Source organism: Megalops cyprinoides, chromosome 1, assembly GCF_013368585.1.
Source record: "Megalops cyprinoides isolate fMegCyp1 chromosome 1, fMegCyp1.pri, whole genome shotgun sequence".
NCBI classification, from domain to species: Eukaryota; Metazoa; Chordata; class Actinopteri; order Elopiformes; family Megalopidae; genus Megalops; species Megalops cyprinoides.
Window position 1 is genome coordinate 52,766,468 of NC_050583.1, and position 21,324 is coordinate 52,787,791.

A 21,324-nucleotide genomic window follows, 5' to 3' on the forward strand; every position below is an offset into this window, starting at 1 on the left:
TGGAAATCATTTTGAGTTTGACACTAACCTTCTGTTACTGCACTGGTTAACCTGACTGTTACTGACTGTGACACAAGAAAGCAGGAACACAAATTGGGGCAGGTATCAATATGCCATTGTTGTGGCTCACCGACCAAGCACCCTGAGGATTATCACTGTATAATGAGTATATTAGATTCATTTGACAGTGCATCCCCCCCCCAACAATTAAGATTTAACAAAAACCTTGATGTGTTTTGGCTTGTTGTTAACAAGCACACAAGACTTGCATGTCTAAATGTCACAGGGTTTATCTGAAAAAAATATCCTCAGGCCTTAAGCACATCCCTCTTGTCTCTCTCTCCTTCTCTCTGCCTCTTTCTCTCTCTCTCGCTCCTCCTCTTGAGGCTGTACAGGCCCTGTGTACTGGGTCTCTATTGTTCATTCAGAGAAGATCACACAGCTATATTCATGCTTGACTGGCAAGAGTGCCACCAGTAGCACCTTCCTCCCTAGAAGGTCCATCTACCAAATGCAAATTAAGTGATTTAAAGAAAAAAAACTATGACATTTTCCTTCTAAAATTCTTCTTGGGCTGAAATCTGGACCATTTGATTTTGGCTTGGCCTCCATACAAACATATTTCTTGTTTCTGACTTCTTCTTTACCTCCTTTCTTTTCTCTTTTTCTTTGGACAGCTGGAACTTTGGATAATCAAACAAGAAGATCTTCTGGAAAATACACAACTGGACCATTTGGTAAATAACTGTCATTTCCTGTCATTATTACTCTTTGAGTGTTTGGATTGTGTTTGCAAATATGAGAAATTGAATACATTTATTAAAAATTAAAAAGACAAAATGGGACCTTTGTATAAATAATGAGAGAATCTGAATAGTACATGACTTAAAGCATGAAATGCATATTGGTAAAATATGTATTTTCACAGAAGTGTACAGTTTGTCTTCTTTTCATATCCAAACAAGTGTCACCATGATGTTGAGAGACATACTGACTGCCAGTGCTTTGGGAACAGGTCCTGAGAAGCCAGTCTTTGGTGAGGTCAAGCAACCACAGGAAATCCCTCTGGGGGATTAACTTCAATGAGAGACTGTTATGGAGGTGAAATCAGAGAGCTGGCGACAGTTACCCGAGTCCTACAGAAGACCGGGCAGAAGATCAGCCAGTAGAACCCCGGGATGGAGACGATCAGGGGACGAGGGCTACTGGGAGCAACTGGCGGCCGAGGTGGAGGTGTTGCCTTGCGCCCCCAGACCCCAGAGCTGCATCATGGGTGTCGGGGTGGAGGGGTGGCTGCGGCAGCTGGAGAGGGCGCAGAGTCGCCCTTTAGGTGCCCCCGTCTGCGGCAAGGTGCCACCTCTCTCAGACAGGACGGTATCTATGCCCACACTGCAAAGAGGGGCCATCAACTCGACCCCTTCGCGCACTGAGACCTACCGGCGATATCCAGTCGTCCCCCCACCCTACGTCCAGGACTCGACCTCACAGAGGACCGCCAGCTGGTACGAGACCCCTCCGAGCAGCGAGGAGGAGTTCTTCACACCCGTTCGGTACCGAATGCCGGATCCCTCAGGCCAGTGGGAGACGGCCCACTTCAGGTGCGCCCCCAGGTCTGAGCAGGTGAGATTCTCCACGCTGGCTCCCATTAAGAATGGCTGGCTGCCGATCCAGAGACAGGCAGTGGTGTGTGACATCACCTGCCATGCCTCCAGACCAGAGGATTCACCCCACCAGGTGAGACACCTGACGCTGTGTGGAATTCAGATGTTGTGTTTAAGAAAAGTGATTTTTTAAAGGGTGTTAGTCACAGCAAGACATTTCCTCCATGAATACCAGCATGTTTGCCTTCCCAGTCAACACAATTGCATGCTTGAGTATACTTTTGTAATGGAACAATTTCAGTTGCTTAAAAGTGTCAATATCACTGTGATGGATAAAGAAATGCTACCCCGATAAAAGTATGACTCATTCCCACAATATTTTTTCTGACTCATCTTTTTTTCTTTCAGTAGGTTTTCATTATTTATTACTGAAACCTGCAGAGATGTAAATATTTCCAGTCATATTTACAAAATGAGTCACGGTATTCCAAATATGGCTTAATAATGTTATTGGTAAACACTGAACATGATGACTAAGCAAAACAACGGGCCTTTTAATCACCTGTCCTACAGAGATTTGCTTTGCTTTCGAGCAACACAAAAAACACCTCAATAGCACATGTGTGTGGAGTTTGACAAATAAACACGAAGCCGTTTTCTCTCCAGGTTATGATTATTCACAGTATGAATCACAGAAGAGGTGCTTGTTATTTGCTCACAGGCAACCTGTGAAACCCTGGTTGACACCATGTTGCCAAACCGCTCATATCCGTACCAGACAATCCATGCTTTGGACTGCATAACACAGACCCTCCGCACATTATGCAAAGGATGTGTCTGTGTGATGCAATGTCCATCTCCGCTCATTGGGGTCTTTGTTCAGGAGTACACAGCACTGTTTTGAGAGAGACACCTCTGTGTGTCTCAGTTAGTTTGGAAAGTCCTCCAACATAAAGTCCTGGAAAAATATGCCCACTGCCATCAATAGTCCAATCTGGTTGGCCAGAGTCCCTCCGGCCAATCAGATTGTACTGTTAATGCTTGAGAGAGCTCTGCAGTGCCAGATAGACTTGTAACCATCTTGGTGGCTTCTCTGTAGCTGTGCCAAAATGTTCTATGGGAATAGTATGCACTTCCCTCCAGGAGACAAGGCACTACAGGGGCAGAAAGCTATTTGTCAACTCTTAGAGCCCCTGCAAACGGTTGGCATTTTGGCTGTGCAGTTTCACTACAGCCCTCTCTGCAGGAAGATAATCTGTTTCTATCAGGTTTACAATTGATGAGTGTGCCATGGTAGCTACAACAACAGAAAAGAGAAAATGGTCGCATTTTGCACAGTGAGAGTACATAAATGTAGTATACAGTAAAATAGCTGTCATGAGTCTGCACTCATGTTCTGTGCTGTTCTATTGTGCAGTATAATATGAAAATATCATGTTTTGTTGCTGTTGTTCTCTTTCAGGATCAATATGACCCTTACATCAATACTGTTATCACCCCGAATTATCTAAACAATAATGGGTTTGGATATACAGGTAGGTGCTTTCAATATGCACAATATACTTATTTGTTATGAAAAAAAAGAGTGTTCATAGAAATGTCTATTTCCGAAACCAATTAAAGAATTGTCATTGCCATGTATTGCTCACGCCATGTGAACTGAAGACATCACTGTAAGGCCAGCTAATGCCTGCATTGAATGTTTCCTTTTGTCAACATCTGAACACTGCGAAGCACTGTTCCGTGCTCTGATCAGAGATGGGTGATGAACGAATGATAAAACATTATGATATTGGCCTGCATTTTTTTTTCCTTAATGGTGTTGCATTGTCATCACTAATACCTCTGTGCCATCAGAGTGCAGCCCGGTCCCATTAAAGGGAGACGGGTTTATTTTAGGTGTGTGCTCCCGTTCCCTCTCTCTCGGGGGGGGTAGCCCCCCTGTTGCAGTGCTCCCATCACCGGGCAGGCACTGCCTGCCTGAATGGCCCCATTGACGGAATCACAATAAGGCCCCTAAAACAAAGTGAATTCCACATAGACCCTGTTTGTCTGTTTTAGAGCAGGGAGGGAGGGTATACTGCCAGATGAGGGAGAGAGAGGGAGAGATATAGGGGGGCAAGAGAGACAGATAGAGAAAGAGAGATAGAGAGGCAGAATGTGTGAGAGAGAGAGAGAGAGAGAGAGAGAAAGAAAGACAGAGAGGCAGACAAACTAAAACTAGAGAGAACGAGAGAGAGAAAGATAGAGAGAGAGAGAAACACAGAGAGAGAATGAAAGACAGAGGCTGGCACACTAATACTAACAGAGAGAACGAAAGAGAGAAAAATAGAGAGAGGGAGACAGAGAGAGGAAAAACAATAACAGAGAGAGTGGAAATGAAAGACACAGACAGAGAAAGAGAGAGACCGTCAGTGTATCGGAGACAGAAGAGCAACGCACAAGATATAAAAAGCATGGTGCGATGTACGCACAAAACCCCATCGGGTCCAGCTCTGAGAGCGATTCCTCTCTCCAGGCCTTCCCACAGCGCTGCTAGCTGGAGCTCTCCCCACTCCTCCCTTGTTTACATATTAATTATCGGGCCGAGGCTTTGACTGCACGCACAAACGATGGCAATCTGGAGATCCGCGGCAGCAAGGGATTGTTAAACAAATTCAATGCTGTTTTCACCAGATGCTGCAGCTGTTTGTCCAATTCCCAGGGATGCTTTAGAGGAAACAAAAAATAAAAAAAAAATCAAAGAAGAGAGTGCTATCTTCTTCTATTCCGTTGAAATCATTTCTAGCTTCACACGCTCTTTTCCATGAGGAGTTTGAATTGAACTGCCTGTCAAACAAAGTTAAAATTAAGCATGCAACTCATGCAAGAACTGTTAAATGCATTTTCATGTTGTTTGAAAATACAGCGCAGACACACACATACACACACACACATATACAAACACACACACATTTATATATATATATATATATATATATATATATATATATATATATATATATATATATATATATATATGATGTAACTTCTGAAATGACCTGACAATTGGCAGTCTGTGTTGTTTCTGTTTTGTTGTATGTTCTCTCAGTTGCTTTGCTTATTTCAAAAAGGCTGTGCTATAAGTGCTGAGATACTGTTTTTTTCATGGTCTTCATGCTTTGGGCTTATTTTGGGCTAAAAGTTTTCGCAAACTAGTAATTGCATCCATCAGTCAATCATAAGTCAAGTGCAAAATTCACACTGAAAATTCTGTCATGCGGCAGAGCTTGGAGCAGGGGCATGCTACAATTGGATACTTTATAAGTGCTGAGGAAAAAAAAAAATAAAAAGAGGCCAAACTACTTCTAGGTTTAAAAAAAGGGGCCAAAAATAGCTCTGGGGTTACAGAGAATACAATTAAAATGACTTTTCCTTCTAGATCATAACAAATAAATTTCACATGGCAGGAGAGACCACAGAAGAGTTGCAGGGACTGACTCTGAGGGAAACAGAGACATGCTGTGGTAAGAGAGAAGTAGACATGGTGCTATGGTTCATCTGATGATGTAATATCGCTCTTCCTACCCTCAGACTGGAGATTTGATGTCTTCCTGACTTTGAAATGGCATCCGGCTGCACAGAAACTGGATCTGTTTAATGCAATTTTAGACATTGGCTGGGAAGTTCGGGGAGAAATATATTTATTGCAGAAGGCCTTACTCAATGCATCAGCAGGCATGGTAATAGACACAACTGGCAGTGCTGGATCAAAGAGCGAGGGAAACCTGAACACGTATAAAGTGAAACGATGGTTTATATTTTGTTCTGTAAATAATGACAGGATCTGAAACGGATTTTTTTTTTAACAGCAGTCTTGACAATGTGAGCAGAATTTTTTTTTGAAAGGTTACCTCGTTGCAATGACAGTCTACTGGAATTTTACTATAATGTGTTTGAAAAGCAACAGCTTTATTCTGAATTTAATTGAGCGAGGACACCTTGCAGACAGCCGCCATGATGTGTGAAGGATCCGCGGCCTGTTTCCCGTATTATTCTTAGGTTACACAGTGAACTGGTTTGCAGCTATGTACCGTGACACAAGTTACTTTACTCATTTATAAATTAAACAAAACGTACTTGGTGAAATGCATCCTTTCTTGTCGTTTCTAATATTATTAACCAAATATGCAATGCGTTGCCTCTAGAAATAGGCATTTAGATGATTTGCTTACAACTGCCATGAAAATATTCTTTCTTACCTTATGTAAATTTAAACTCGAGAAAGGGTGCTTACGGGAAAGGTGGTTTTGCAGGTTAGTATTAGGCGATGAGGCCATTTATCTGGGCTCAATATAATAACCTTATTGTATACGCAAAAGAGTCAGTTCATTCAAAGACCCCCTGAATACTTTCAGCAGGCTGTGTTACTGTTATGACCACTTCGCACATCCAGGTCTCTAGCATCATTTAATAGCTCCAAAATATCGTAAAATTTCAGTCCTTGTTACAGTGTCACGCACTTCAAGCCAGGGACAGCGGGTGATTGGAAAGCAGAGGACATTGGTATTTATGAATATGAAATGTTTTCAGCAGAAAACAGGCTGTTAACGCCCGCGTATGGTTGTCTCTCTCTGCCCCGGCGCCAGATGGCAGCTGACTTTGGCACCCAACGCCGTGGATTTGACTGCGTTCTGTTCCGGCGGACGCTTTTACTTTCTCCCAGGACATAAAAATGTAATTAACAAACAATAAGCAGGATGCCGTTAATGAGGAAATAATTGACACAAAAAACTTTGGCAAGGGGGAAGTGTTTGGTTTCATAGTATGAATATATTTTGCACAGCCTCGGTCTGCAGTGACCACATTTTTCTCCAATACGTTGCGTGATGAGAAGCTAATTGCCACGGCCGTATTAAAGACATGTCCCTGAGAAAATTGATATGTGACTACTTCTTGTGTTCCTTCGCTTGTCTGTACTTCGCTCCTGGCATTCCTGTAGAGGCTCTACCGAAGGATGTGTTTGGATGATGAAAATTGCAGAAATTCACCGAATTTCACAGTTCTCTTTAACCTCGCCAAGCAGACAAATGTCTAAACCCACTGAACCAGAACCTGGAAAGCTCTTCTAATCGGCAGATTTGGATTTGGTGACGGATGTATCTACAACACAAAGTGGCGAGCACGCATTCAGATCAAGCGGTACAAAGTGATTTACATCGCTCTGCTTGATACACAGTCTGTCATCGCATCTTATAAAGGTTCACCATTTTGAATAAATAAGATGAATGAGTGAGTGAGGACACTGCTCTCGAAAAGGAAATATGAGGACAAGGTGATGCTCATGAATACTTAATTAGGCGGAACAGATGCGAGGGTACATTGGGTGCCCCGTGCTGTAAGTGGGACGGCCAGTCTGGTCCGGGGGACATCTGTCGGGCGAATTTCCGCACAGGAGGCGGTTGGCTTCGGGTTTTAGTTTTTCGACAGATACCCCTGGGGGACATGATGTCTGACACTGGTGATTACACAGTAGTCTGTTGCATTGTAGGGCAGCACTTCTGTTATGGAAGGTGTAATGAGTATATATTGTTTCAATCAAATGCTTCGACTCAGTGATTTTTTACCTGTGGTAATTCACAGCCTTTTGAATGTGTATGAATGCATTTTAGCGTATCTGTCTGTCTGCGCCTCTCTGTTTATATGTATCTCTCTCTGTTTTGTCAATTTCTCCCCTATCACGTGTTATGTCATGCTCATTTTATATACATGTTCTACAAAAACTACGTTTTATACAAAATCTGTTCTTTATAATTAGGATACTTTGCAGCGCATTTCCAAGTCTTTTTCATATGAACTGAACAGAGGCTAATTTTCTGTACAGTGCTTGTGACCTTTATGTAGTGATGTTTCAGGGTGCATATTCTTTTTTTGACTTTTAGACATCAATGTTAGGGTTAATCCTCACAGTGCCAAAGTGTTGCCCAACAGATTATGCATCACCATGGTAACAGAGAACAGGTTGAGATCAAACTGCTGGAATCTCACAACAGTGCCACTGTTTTCAGATATCTCTCACCAAAATGGTCCTTGTTGCTGTTAAACGTTTGAAAATAAGTGGGGAGGAAAAAGACATTCTTGCAAGAAAACAGTACCTTTTTGGCTGTGATCAAAAAACGGATAACATTTCAACTTCAGTATGTTTTCTTACCAATATATTGTTTGGTAAGAATGATACCAGGAAGGAGAAAGAATGACTTATGCAAGTGATAACACATTTGCTCATGCTTTATGTACAGATGACATGGAAATAGGTAGCAACACTGTCATGGCAAATCATACGGATCCCAGTACCTGGATGCGCTCAGGCCAGACCTTACCTGACGTCAAGCAGGTAGGAGTGTTTGTTTCCATTTGCCCTCATTGAAAAGCATTTTCATTCATGAAGCTCAGCATAGCTATGGGAGACCGAGCTGAATTTCTGAAAACATTTTCATTGTCTGGCAGCATTACATTAACAGCATATTTAGGTCTATCTCTGTTGTCTAAGAAAGTGGTATGGGTTTTTGGTTATTATTTGTTTGTCTCTTATACAACGAAAATCACCTGACATTTCTAGGTTAAAGTGGAGGACACTATAAGGAAAGAAGAAATGACAGCCTCAAAATGTGATCCAATTTCAAGCAGGAGTGGGATTGCGTTCATCATCACCAGCGTGCTACCTTCTGTTTTAATTCTGGAAAGGGCTTCTGCTGAGACACTCATAATAAATTTGAAGTCGTCCACAATGTCATTCACAGACTTATAGTACAGCTACTCATTGTTACAGCTCAACAGTAAAATTAGTCTTTACTTTTGTGGAAAAGTATAGCTTATCTAGTCCAGTCTAGTTCTAGTTCTATTTCATCCTATCATGGGAGTGAAGAAACCATGACTGGCTAAGCTTTAAAATGTATTTGTTGCAATTCACCAAGTGTGATGCTTGGAAATGTTACATTACATTATTGTCATTTAGAAGAGCCTGTTATCACTTAGCGACTTACATAGGTACAGTTTTTACACATTATCCATTTATACAACTGAATATTTACAGCGGCGATTCTAGGTTAGGTATACTGGTCAAGGGTATAGCAGCAATGCCCCAGCCGGGAATTGAACGAGCAACCTTTTGGTTATGAGCCCTACTCCTCACCACTATACTCTGCCACCCACCCAAATGTGCTTTGCATATTTCTTCCACATATATCTCTGCACAGATCCAAGTGGTATGCATACAGTATTTCTGCAGCGCTACACCTCTATGTATATTTTCATTTGGCTAAAAGACATTACTATCAGGGTCAATCAGCACAGTATCGCAGCAAGGTCCATCGGATTAAGCATTGCCATAGTAACGACTGCAGGCCTCAGTTCAGACTGTCGGAATCTTACCCTCTGTCAACAGCAAAGCTCGCTGCTTTCAGATAGCACTCACAGAAATGGCCTTTGTTGATGTTAGGCACCTGAAAAGAAGTGGGGAGAAAAGCAATCCTCTCTGCTTAATGACAATATGCCGTTTCATCTCTGTCCTCCCTGACTCAGGCGTCCGGCAGGAACAGCTTGGCTTTGGCGGAGGGTGATTTGCCACTCGACCAGGGGTGTCAGCGGACAGAACGAGAGGACAGGAAAATGGCATTTCTCTTTAATGAGGTTCCGTCCAATGTTTATAGGAGCAAGGAGCATGCGGCACCCTGCAGGAACCCGCTTGTTAGAACAATCAGCGCTCCTGTTCGTTCATATGCAACAGTGCCCCCTGCTGACATGGAGGGGCCAACCAAGATGAGAACGGATTTCTCCTCTGTTACTGTCCAAACCCAGAGGAACTCCAGATCCCCAATGGTGCCCTCTGACCTTTGTGCCGTGACCCCATCCAATGTGTCCAGAAGCGCCACCCCCAAAAACCTTGATAATCCGCCAACAAATCCAGCCTCCAAGCCAGTCATGCACAGAAGGCGGGCCTCCGTGATAAAAGTGGCTGAAAGTGGGCAAAACTCCTATGCAGGGGAGACCGTTACCAGAGGAAGACCGCCAAACTTCAGATATAGCTACACTGAGGGAGGGGACAAAGAAAACACCCCTTCCCAGTTCTGGCTGCAGGGTGGTGGAGAATCTGTGGTCTCCTCTTCCCCTGGTGCCTGTCCTGAAGTACCGGCAAGGTTTGCCAGCACTGCCCCACACCTGGACAGGTCAAAATCCACTGCGCTGGGATCAGAGGCGGGCAGAGGGAAGGTGTACAGGTCGACCCTATCCCTACACCTGAGCAGCCCTTCCTCCAATCAGGCTCTGAGCCCTGACTGGGGAAGAGGGAGGGTGGAGAGGCCCAGGAGGCCGCTGAGCTTCACTGGGGTGGTCCGGCTCACTGACCCAAGCCAGTGTGGGTCGCCATGTCCGGCCGCAAACCAACCAAGCTGCGGATTCCTGGAGAAAACCCATATGGCCAGTTCCAGAGACACTGCCTGCAATCCAATTGCACAGTCCTCCTCTGCTGGCCTGCCTCTGGAGGAGAAAAAGCAGCCAAATGCAGATTCCACCACACAGGACCTAAGGATCAAGAGGGGGCCCTATCTTCACCCAACTCGCTGCACAAACCAGAATCCAGCTGCTGGTAAAACACAAGGTAATGCACAAGTTTGATTTCAGTATGCTAATGCAGCTGTTTTGAGTTCTCTTGTTGACTTTCACCTCCATGCTATAGCACCGATCATAGAAAGCCAAACCTAAAAAGCTAACCCATGGGGTTATGGGTTCAGTCCCCCCAACATCAAATAGCAAGTGATAACCCCGCAATAGTCTGCCATCCTGTCCAGGGGGTGTAAGTACACGTTGAGCTGCTTTGCACCACAGAAAACGGGATACGGCCCAATCCTCAGATGCGGTTCCCATAATTCACCATCAATTTATCCTTGATGTCACCTCCCTTTACGTCTTTGTACCTCCTGAAACGCAAACCCAGAACGGATCCGCGGCACCTCCCTGTCAGATGACAGCGCTCTGAGGGAGAGGCCTGTTCTCACTCATTAACAGCCCAGCTCATTTTCCCACACATCACGCCCATGTATATAATCTATTCCTGGCTGGCCCCAGAGGCAACGTCATGCTTTCAGGGGAATAAAAAGCTGCTAAACACGCTTCAGCGTTCAGCTGACTTGAAAAGCTGAGCGGAATCAAAGCGCGAACTGGTTTTGACCTCTGATCCCGAAGCGGTGTTGCTTTTTTCGTAACACGCACTGTTACTTGCGCCTTTTTTATTTTTGTCGTTTGCTTGAACTGAAGGCAAACGGTTGCGCTGTGCAAATCATGGCAATAAAGTGAAACTGCCTCAAAGTGTTTAGTAAAAGTTAAGGCGGAACCACTTTGCATTTAGATTGAATTGCCAACCCCCCCCCCCAAACCCCCCCCAAACCAATGTTGAAGAGGTGGAGTTTGCGATAGGAGTGAAGGTGCTACAGGTAAAGACTCTTTGGTTTTCCCTGGCTGGCAGGAACTGCACACAGACTCAATGGTCTCAAGATGAACGTGATTTATCATCTTTTTACATTATCAGACCAACATACAAGACAAATTCAGTTGTCTATCCTCCCACTACAGAAGAGATCTCCTGGCGACACCGACATAATGTGATTTAACCGCATTAATGCTGGAGCACAGCAGAATGTCTCTCTGTAAATAATAGTTTTTCATCTGATGTTTTCTTTGACGCGGTGCGGTGCGTTGTATGATCAGTCCATAGATGACACACATATAATAGTGTTACACTACTGTTACGCAGTGTTGAATAGTGTTTAAATTTTTAAGTAATGTCTGTATTTATTTATTTGTCAGCTTCTGCATGATGAAACCAGAAAGCTGTGAGGCTTCATGGGGTCCTAATAACACCCTCCTCCATTCCAGAACATGGAGAGTGCCGAAGTGCTGAAGCCATCTTGGCTCTGAACGCCGCCTCTGTGATCGCCAACATAAAACTCCAAGCACGGCTCAGCAAGATGGCGAACTTGATCTCAGAGCAGGATTCAAAGAAACCTCAGGGCTCAGGAAATGTTTCAGGTACCCTTCTGGTTTTGTACTAGTATGACATAGCCATGTGTCTCGACACCAATGTTTATTTAAAGAAAAACAATTAGCTGAGAATGTTCTGAACAAAAGAAACAATACAGTTGTGATATGAGGGATGTGTGGTTGAAGCAGAAGGTCACTGTTCACTGAGGAAGCTATGGGCTTGTGCATAGAGAATGCACACAGGATATGGCTCTCCTCAGCTGACAAGCAAATATACTTCTACCAATTGCCAATAAACCTTTATTGATGCTAATAACCATAAGTCTGTCTGGGACAGCTCCATTTTCCAACTTGACCTTTTTCAGTATAAACAAAAAACTGTATGGCTCATGCTATAATCTGAGGAGAAAGAGCTCTTTAAAGTATGACAGTCTGATACAGGGAAACGGTGAAAATCTCAATGTGACTAACTGTGATGAAATCTTTGGTTTTCTGGAGCAACACTATGAGATGGGCCATGTTCAGCACACCAAGTAGTGCTCTCAGAGTACCGCTTTTTATTGAGTCAGCTAAAAGGGACCTCCATTAGCAGCTATTAAAAGCTGATGCCCTGTGTGATCCTCATCCGCACAGTGGAGGATACTGGGTGTCACGAGAGGCCGGCCCCTGACGAGGGTGTGGTCAGACGGGCTCACGGTAGCTCTGAGAGGAAGGCACGTCCACGCCCTGTCCACGGGGAGTCCATCTGGCCCGGGTCAATTTATGACCAGCAGGAGTGCACGCCAGTCCCCCTCACTCTCAGGGTAAGAGTGGTCTTCCCCTTTACTGTCAGTGGCGTTGTAAAGAAATACATTGTGTTCATGAGAAAAACTGTATGAAATCTGATACAAGGGGGAGTTCTATCGATGATCAAAATGTTTCAGCTCTGATATTTAAAGCAAGCATTGTTTTTTTTCTTATTTTGGCCATCAGTGAGGCAACAAAAAATGTTGTGTATGCAGCGACGAAAAGTAAACCTTTTTGCTTTTTCTAGCGTGATCTGCTCTGGAGATAATATGAGTTATAATATGCAGCTTTTAGCACCAGCCTGACTATCATAGGAGTGTCCCAGAGTGGGAGTATCTCTCCCAGTCTGAAGAGCCATTCCTCAGAGACAGTGGTAACCTTGGTGCAAATTTACTGGGGGGGAGTGAGTGGGTGGCGTCTCTGTGGTAACGGTGCTGCTTCCCCAGGAGGCCCTGGAGCTCCTGCGGCCGGACTTCATCCGCCGGTCCCGAGGGCGGGTCCAGAAACTGGAGCAGCGGGCCCGGGAGAGAAGGGCACAGCAGTGCTCGACCCGGTCGATGCCGGAGCCCACCCAGAGGAGCGGCAATAGGACGCGCCTCACCAGCCCTAATCCGGCCAGCGGTAGGTTAGCGCGTCCGTGTCGCGCACGCCGCACCGTCCCTCACTGTGGCCTCCATTGTCCCCGCCGCAGCTGCGGTGGCGGTGTGCCACACGTGGGATCTCCTCTGCGTGGTCTGGCACAATGCAGCGGCTGTATGTCTGAATGGGGGAAAAACATTCCCTTTCACCGCCGTTGGAAGCATGCCATATCTAGTTGTGAAATTAATAGCATTAGGAAAAAAAAAAACACTGATCAAAAGCGCTGGCTTGGGCACTTATCAGTCATAATATCACCGTATCCTTTTTTCTGTTAATTAATTCTTTCATGCAGCCATCGGTTTGGACTCATGAAGCAGCGTCCTTGCCGAATGAAAGGTGTGATGAGAACATTGATCAGCGCATTTTCAAATCGTGCCTGGATTTTGTTGGGTTTACTGCCCTCCACTGGTCAGAGTGCAGAGCTGCACTTGTTTAATTAAAGATATTTTTCCAGGGGCAAGCTTTAGAGCATTTTATGCATGGTGCTGGACTGTGACAAAATGATGGTTTTATTTGTGTTAGGTACATTGTTGTCTGCAGCCATTCATCACAGTAAACAAGCACAATAGGATACATACTGCAAAATATTATTCATAGTTTCCAGTGATTGAACACAAAATATAATTCTAGGCTTAAATGATGTGAAACTTTTACTTGTTTCTTCGTACATTTTCCTTTTTTAATTAACTGAAGTCCTCACTGTGTTGTGTGAAAAACCTTGGCAATCCAAACAAGAGATGACACAACAATATCCTCTCATGTGTGTAAATGAGAGGCGGCTTGCAGTTTGTGAGAGCCTGTTTTTTTTTTAGAATGCATCATCATCATCATCATCATCATTGTCATCACCATCACCACCATTATCATCAGAAACATTCCAGGTTGCAGTGTGTGTTAAAATTGTCTTAAAATTGTCCTAAAATTGTCTGTCACAGTTTTCCTGGAGTACAATTGTTTGTGGCAAATATTTTGTGTTCTTTTTCATTCATAATGCCTGACAGTTCTTGTCGTCTTGCATTGTTATGTTACCAAAAATACTGATTACTTTCAATTTGCTGAATGATATGGCAGTTGATGTTGCAGCTGGCAAACCTAGGGTCTTCATGTGCACCCAATTACACTAGTCATTGTAAGCCACAGCTGTCCTCTGTATGTCTCAGACTAGACCAGGCTTCAATGTATTAACTGCAAGAATTTAACCCTTTCTTGTGGAAGCATGCTTTTATTGAAAACCTTCCCACTCTTCCTTGAAATACATGAGCTGTCTGTTCTTTTGACACAGTTTCATCACATTGATAATAACAGTCATGATAATATCAGTAAAAAGACTGAGGCTCCCGCGCTCAGAGCTTTGCCCTGTCAAAGCTGATTTCTGATCTTCACCCCACATCAATTTCTAGCAAGACGAGGAAAAGTGAGCTGTTAACTGAACATTTGTCTGAAATGTGTGATTCAGAATTATGTGGCTGTCTACAGCCATAAAATGTCAAGAAAATGGGAAAAAGAAAATTTGTTTTTTCAGTATACAATATTTAATCAAGGACTCTCCAATAAGTCAGGCCAGTTCAGGTATAGCTAGTGCATTCACTGTATATACTGTGCTCCTCCTTTGGCAGCTCCATGGGAAAAGTCAAATATGAAGAAAAAAATCTGATTGGTCAGCCAATAGATAGACCGACTCCCTCTGGAGCCTTCAATACTAAAAGCGTGGACACCTGGTCACTGAAAGTAGATAGATTCCTGCTGAAAATGTTGACCGCAGCAAATGATAATCTGACAAGTTGTTTAAAAAACCGACAAAAGTACTCATGAAAACACTTAGAGGCATGCTTTCATTTCCTTTAACTGATTAAGAGATTGGTTGGAATAAAACCCAGTTTGCACCTTGAAGCCCTGGGGCTGGGGTTTTGGAAGACATGCTGTAGAGGCACTTTTGATAAGCCTTTTACTGAGGTGACTAATTACGTCTAAATATAGATATCCTCACGCAGAAGGTTTCAGTCATGCTGTCTAAGCCTTAATGTGCTGTTCTTGATAGTGTGATGTGATGATCAGAATCAGTCTTTTCAGCCCAGAGAAAAACAGGTACACTTGAGTATTATAACAAGATGGCCTTGGCTCTGTCGTGACTCTGTGTGTGTGTGTGTGTGTGTGTGTGTTCATAGATAACTTTGGCAAAGCGGGGGAAAGAGCCACAACAGGGAAGGAGATACAGCTCCGATCTAAGCGGTGAGCCACGCCACAGTTTAACGTTTTGGCAAATCCAATTATTTTCTGTCCTTTCTGTTCTTAGAATTCTCCATCAATACACTATCTTCCCATACAGAGGGAGGTTACTGTATCATCAACATCTTTCTTCACGAAGTGTTTCAGCTCAGTTATGGCCTGCTGCTGCTGTGCTTGTGCCCTGTCTTTTCATTTCTCCTATTCTAGTGCATCTCAGAAAAAAAGACCACACCATATAATATGCTATACACTGACATTGTTTGTTTTTGAATAGATAGAATAGCTCATAAATCTACCAATCCATGTACAAAAGAAGCAAATGTTTCTGAGAAAGTCAGTGAACTTCATGCCAGTCTTGTTGATTGATCCAGGTTGTGTGACATCTTTTAAGGCTGATGAAATGTGGGAATTCCTTTGCCCCGCACACTGAACCACTTGATTTTTCTCTTAATTGCAAATGCTGACAGGAATTACAACAATTTGCCTGAAGTCAAGAGGAAGAAAGAGGAGGAGAAGAAGAGAGCAATGACACAGACTAACAGACTGAGGGCTGAGCTTTTTAAAAAGGTAAGACATCTTGCCAGACCCCAGCTCAGACAGGTGTGTGTGATAGGGGAAATGGAAGTAGAGAGGAATTTCAAACTTTCCCCGTTAGGTTCTACAAAGACACCTGGAGTAGATACTCAAGAATGGCTTCAGGCTCTTCTGTTGGTTCTAGAATGGGTTTTTGAGTGAGTTCTAGAGGGGGAATTTGGATTCCTTCATGGTTTTAAAATTAGACTTTCAGGTCATTGCTTGGTACAAAAATGAGAATTTAGGTTCTTCAGCTGGCTTTACAATGGGACTTTTTAGATTTTTCTGTAGTTTCTTGACTGTGACGTTTGGCTCTTGATTGGGTTTGGAAATTAGACTTGGGGTTCTTCAGTGGGTTCTGGAATCGTATTATGGGTCTGGAAGTGGGTCTTTGGCCTCTGGTGCAGGTTTAGGACCATACTTCAGCAGGCTCCAGAGTAGCATTTTGGGGTTTTTTGGTCAGCTAACGAACGAAATTTGAAATCCTTCAGTAGGCTCCAAAATGGGTTTCGAGTAGGACTTATCACATGTTACGTTAGTACTATTTATATTAGATCATATATTTAGTGAATGACCCTTTAAAGGGCTATCCAATAAATCCAATGTCGTACATTTTAATATAGCTGGATGTTTGTCAGAGCCACTGTCACTGCCTGCCTTTCTCAGACTGCAGTAATGGCCTTTATCAACACATCAGTGCCCAACCCCCAAGTCCAGAATCCAGTGCTGCAACCACTGTAATATTAGAGGCAGTGCAATTATAGAAATAGCACACCCTTCACCCCTTGCACACTGTTAAAAAAAGAGACAGAGAACAGTTAAAAACTCAAATGGTGTGCTAATTTATCAGTTCCCTAGTACAGCTATCCCCTTCCCTTCTCTGTTTGCTAAAATGTTCTTTTCACTATAACAGTTAAAGTTTGAGCATCAGACATTTCTGACACACATTAAACGTCTATTGTTCTAAGTGCATAGTTTATTTATATCATCATAAGAGCCATTTAACTTTGTCATGTCTGTGTCTATAACGTGAGAGCAGAGTGCGTGTAATAGTTAACCCTTGGTCCTAAAATCTCAGTTAAACTTGGAAAAGGGCATAAATATTGCAGTGATCTAAATGTCACCGATATAAAGGCTGTTTGTTCAACAATAGAATAAATGTCATACACCTGTCCACGTTGTGCCTGGAGGCATTTCACATTAATTGAAATCTGGGGAGTGCAAAGGCTACCAAACCTTCTATATGATTTGGAATGATACTAAGTGGAATGCTTGAATCACATGGTGATTTTCAGTTCGGAGGTGTAAATTGTTTTCTATGAAGCATTTTAGCACCTCAGACAGGCAATGTACAGAATCGTTATCTTTTACCAGACAACATTAAGCTTTCTGAAGGTACCCCTTGGACACTTTGGTGATGTTTCAGATCTAAGTTTTTTTTAGCATTGGTGTGTGACATTCTGATCTTGACCAGAATTACTGCACTTGAGGATTCCTGTCTTTTTATATTTGCATAATTTCAACCACAAAAAAAGGCTAAAAGGACAAAAATGAATCTGCTTAAATGCATGGATGGAAAGGGATGTGAGGACTAAAAAGAAGGAAAATGTATAACACTTTTGTGAAGGCAATTTGCATTTGCTTGTGAAAAGGAAAACAAATAGGCTAGCTGAAGCTGGCACAAGCACCTGCTGCAGGCTCGTCTGACACTGCACAGTTATGCTTAATCCAGCAGAGGTCACTGTTTGGCTTCTTTACATCCCCTATGGTGGCACAAATTTGTACAAATCCAGTCACACCATTTCTAAAAGGTATTTTCCTTTATTTGGTTTGTTTTTACCTCATCCAGCTGAACTGAGCTGGTGGGCAGGAGGCTAGCTCTCCTGTGCTCATTTCTTTACATGTACGAAGAGACTCAGGCCCCGTCTCCATTGCCTTGACTGGAACAGACTGCAGCTGATGTGTTTTTTTGAGAGCACAGAGCGAGAGCACAGAGGCCTCAGCGGCAATAGGAATTTTTAGGCAACATACTGTCACAGCGCTTTGTCTGGCGGCGCCGCAGACACCTGCAGTGACACGGGTACCGTGGCAGACACAACCGATCCTCAGAGAACGCACTCGCGCTGTCAGCTTGTCCAAAAACAGCCGGCCGCTGCCCACACACGGGACTGCACACCGTGTCACTGACAGACACATGGTGTATCAGGTGCAGAGAACCAGAAAATGGATCTGTTACAATGCAAGCCTCCTCAAGCTATTGCTCTGGCATTTTACTGTAGATTTGTCTTTGGCCCCAATGACACTGTCCCTCATTCACTCAGTCAGTTTAACTCGCAGTAACAGGATGCATTCACTAGAGGGTGCAAGAGGGCAAGACAACCAGTAAATTAAATGTAATTATGAAACGGTTCCTGTTTCTGCTTGGTGCTTTCACTTATTACTTTGTTTATTCCTTTAATGCACGTAAAAAATTTTAATGTAACATTTTTATCACCATTTTATCTTTTTAACCGTTTTTTGTGCTGCACAGACAAAGCCAAGGGGCAATCCGCTGACTGCATTTACTGAGAAGTAGGTCTCAGATGCTTGGAAGCACCGCAGGGACCTGGCACTATCCGACTGTCTGGCTATGACTGGGTTCTTCCACTTGGCCCAGCCATAGCCAGCCACCCTGTGATATGTATTGCAGTCACTTCAGAGTGCCTTTGACAGCCCCGGGAAACTTGTGGGTGGCGGAGACCCAACGTGACATTCAAAAATAGATCTCATCGATTTTTGCACGATCCGTGTAATCTTCTACACTGGAGACTGGCCGCTAATTAGTCCTCCCCAGGGCTGCTGAACCGCATGCTGAGAATACCTGCCAATGGATTATTTTTCTGTGTTCCGCACATGTTGATGCGTGTAATTTTCAAAAGATCAATACAATTTTTCGCATTCTCCTTTTATTTTTTCATGTAGCCTCTCTTGCACACTCGTCGATATGGCACCCTCTGGCTTCAACTGAGAACAGACTCTCAGTGTTTGCGAAGGGGCTCCAGCTCTCCAAGGGCAACGCAGCCAAGCTGTGAACAGCCTCTTTGTCCTCGGTGCTGAGTGTGTGTGTGTGTGTGTGTGTGTGTGTGTGTGTGAGGCCAGTGCTCGCAGGGCTAACAGAAGGCTCTTTGCTGGCATGGCAGCGTGGGCATGGCAGCGTGGGCACAGCAGCGCCCTGTGAGGGAGGAGCGTGGAGTCGACCGGCAGCTTCTGCACAAGGCAGACTATGCCATGCTGCTGCAGCCGAGGCCTGTGATAAGCAAGGGAGGCGGGGGAGGATTGGGTGGCGGGGGGAGGAAGGGCCGGGTGTCAGACTGGCGCTCTGGCACTGATACCGGAGGCTAACCGGAGGACAGGTGGACCGGGCAGGGGGGACTGACACTTCACTATGGGGGTGGACGTTTGGACACGAGGTTAAGCCTTCGCAGCGGAGGCGGGAATATGACTGAAAGCGGGCTGGGGAGAATGTGAGACTGAGAAAAAAGGGAACGCAGCAGACAGGCTGGACCATGGGTGGGAGTGCGTGACAGGGAGGAGCCTGGCCTGCTTCACAGAATGGGTGACATCAGAACGCATGTCACAATGCCCCTAGCACGTAGCCTGGGTTCAAGCTCACAGATACGTTAGATTGTATTTTTTTCTGGCAGAAACTACTGGATCAGATTCTTCAGAGGAAGTGCAAGTGAGGGAGATCCGAAGGCAGACTGCCACATGCCTTTCATCTGCAGCTTTACAATACCTGTGCCTGGGTCAACCCACACCTAAGTCAAATGTGTGATTGCAGGAAATGTAATAATACCTTAGTAAATGTAGGTGGAAGAAACAATTTATGACTGGGCCACATTGCTTTTTATGACACAAAATAAGGTTTAATACAGTTAAGCCATATGCTATTGCTTAGGACATATACGATCATGATGTTTACAGAAGGAACTATGTGTAACCTCATGAAAGAATATCTTCAAAAATTGGAAAATGTACACATTTTAACAGAGCTGCTGGTATGCATAAACCTTTTATTATTGTTGAACTATAATCTGGATATTATTGCTTAATTATATGCTTATTACATATTTATTGTTGCATATTTCCTCCTGCTTACTGTCACCTTGTGGACTGATTTGGCATATGTGTAAAACTGCAAAAAGTGCCTTTGAGTAAATTAAGCCATACCAGGAAAAAAAAGAAAACCTCAGAAAAGAAACCAGATAATAATAATAGTTGCAAGTTATTCTTCGTGTTTATAAAGAATGTACCTGAATAGAATTTCACATTGTTGGTGCCACCTCAGCTGCAGCTGTCGTAAAGGCTGGGAAATGCAAGCTTGCCTTTCAGGACTGAACCGGATCAATACCTGAGCCTGGACATTAAGTCAAATGAACACCTGCTGGAACAAATGATTGGGAGAAGACTAGCTCTTCAACTGTCTGGCTGAAGTGAAATGATGTGTGGTGATGCCGGGCACCAAAATAATGGTGCCTATTCTGCATCTGTCTAACTTTTTAATTTTCTTTGCCAATGTTAATATATTTAATCCTCTCAATGTTCTAAATGCTTCTAAAGTCTAAATAACAATGTCTGCAAAAGTCTGTTCATTAGAACTGCCTCCTCTAAAGTAAATATATGCCACTTTGAAACGTTGTGCTCAGAATTCAAATTTAGATTTGGCCAACAGAACTGCTCAGTTTACAGGTAGAAACTTTTTTTTCCTACTCTCTATTGCCCTCTTGTGACAGTTACAGGGAAGACAAGAAACTGCTATCTCAATAAATTGGTTACAAATATTCTGTAGCCGAGTTACAAATGGGCTTTACTGGTTTGTTTCAAAGAGAAATTGATAAGCAAATTAGTTGTCAAGCAAAGAAGAGCACCCTATCATTCACTGTTGAAATTCAGCCGGGGGTTTCGGTAATGTGCCTGTCGGGAGCTAGAATTCCCAGTTAATAGAACTCAGGAGACTGAAACACTGAAAAAGGTCTTTGTCAGAGAAACTGCCAGGGATGATCTATGGGGTGGTGTTGCAATTTCAGACAAGCTTCTCAAGGAGGAAATATTCCCTGTAAACATGGGCTGTGTGACCCAGTAAAAACAGACCTTGATGTCTTGCTGTTTTAGCAGAATTACCAACAAAACACATCAGACTTCTTCATTGGAGCTCTGGGAATGCTCACACATTTCTGCTGATGCTAAATCAGACTTCAGCATTTGGAGAGATGTAACTCTACTGTATTATTTCTCTTATGAAAAGTCAGCCACAGGTTTTCAAAATTAAATGGGCTAATCATAATGGACTGATTACGTAAGATTATGCTTTTATTCACTCAAAGTAAAAATGTGTCTCTAGATGAAATTCACATGTGCTCCACCTATGAAATTAACCAACAATGAGTGCCAGAACTCAGAGCTATGAAAATCTCTGATTTAACGGGTTGGTCCACAAAACACAGAA

At 43.6% G+C, this 21,324-nt stretch overlaps 2 protein-coding genes across 2 annotated transcripts; both read left to right on the top strand.

Annotated features, from left to right (window-relative positions):
- The first annotated feature begins 1,095 nt into the window (after window positions 1-1,095).
- Window positions 1,096-9,906, top strand: LOC118791203. The gene is made up of 5 exons (XM_036548529.1): window positions 1,096-1,734; window positions 3,064-3,136; window positions 7,880-7,974; window positions 9,162-9,805; window positions 9,900-9,906. Exons 1-5 carry the CDS (start codon window positions 1,096-1,098, stop codon window positions 9,904-9,906), a joined length of 1,458 nt encoding a protein of 485 aa, XP_036404422.1.
- Window positions 9,907-9,976: 70 nt separating this feature from the next.
- On the top strand, window positions 9,977-19,726 carry LOC118793450. The gene is made up of 7 exons (XM_036551636.1): window positions 9,977-10,236; window positions 11,511-11,663; window positions 12,249-12,418; window positions 12,848-13,022; window positions 15,206-15,269; window positions 15,734-15,833; window positions 19,523-19,726. Exons 1-7 carry the CDS (start codon window positions 10,053-10,055, stop codon window positions 19,559-19,561), a joined length of 885 nt encoding a protein of 294 aa, XP_036407529.1. The 5' UTR covers window positions 9,977-10,052; the 3' UTR covers window positions 19,562-19,726.
- Window positions 19,727-21,324: the final 1,598 nt, after the last annotated feature.

Coding starts and splice junctions, on each gene's coding strand:
- LOC118791203 (XM_036548529.1), top strand. CDS start 1,096: ATGGAGGTGAAATCAGAGAGCTGGCGACAGTTACCCGAGTCCTACAGA. Junction 1,735..3,063: donor CAGAGGATTCACCCCACCAG/GTGAGACACCTG, acceptor GTTCTCTTTCAG/GATCAATATGACCCTTACAT. Junction 7,975..9,161: donor CCTTACCTGACGTCAAGCAG/GTAGGAGTGTTT, acceptor TCCCTGACTCAG/GCGTCCGGCAGGAACAGCTT.
- LOC118793450 (XM_036551636.1), top strand. CDS start 10,053: ATGGCCAGTTCCAGAGACACTGCCTGCAATCCAATTGCACAGTCCTCC. Junction 10,237..11,510: donor AGCTGCTGGTAAAACACAAG/GTAATGCACAAG, acceptor CCTCCATTCCAG/AACATGGAGAGTGCCGAAGT. Junction 15,270..15,733: donor ATACAGCTCCGATCTAAGCG/GTGAGCCACGCC, acceptor AAATGCTGACAG/GAATTACAACAATTTGCCTG.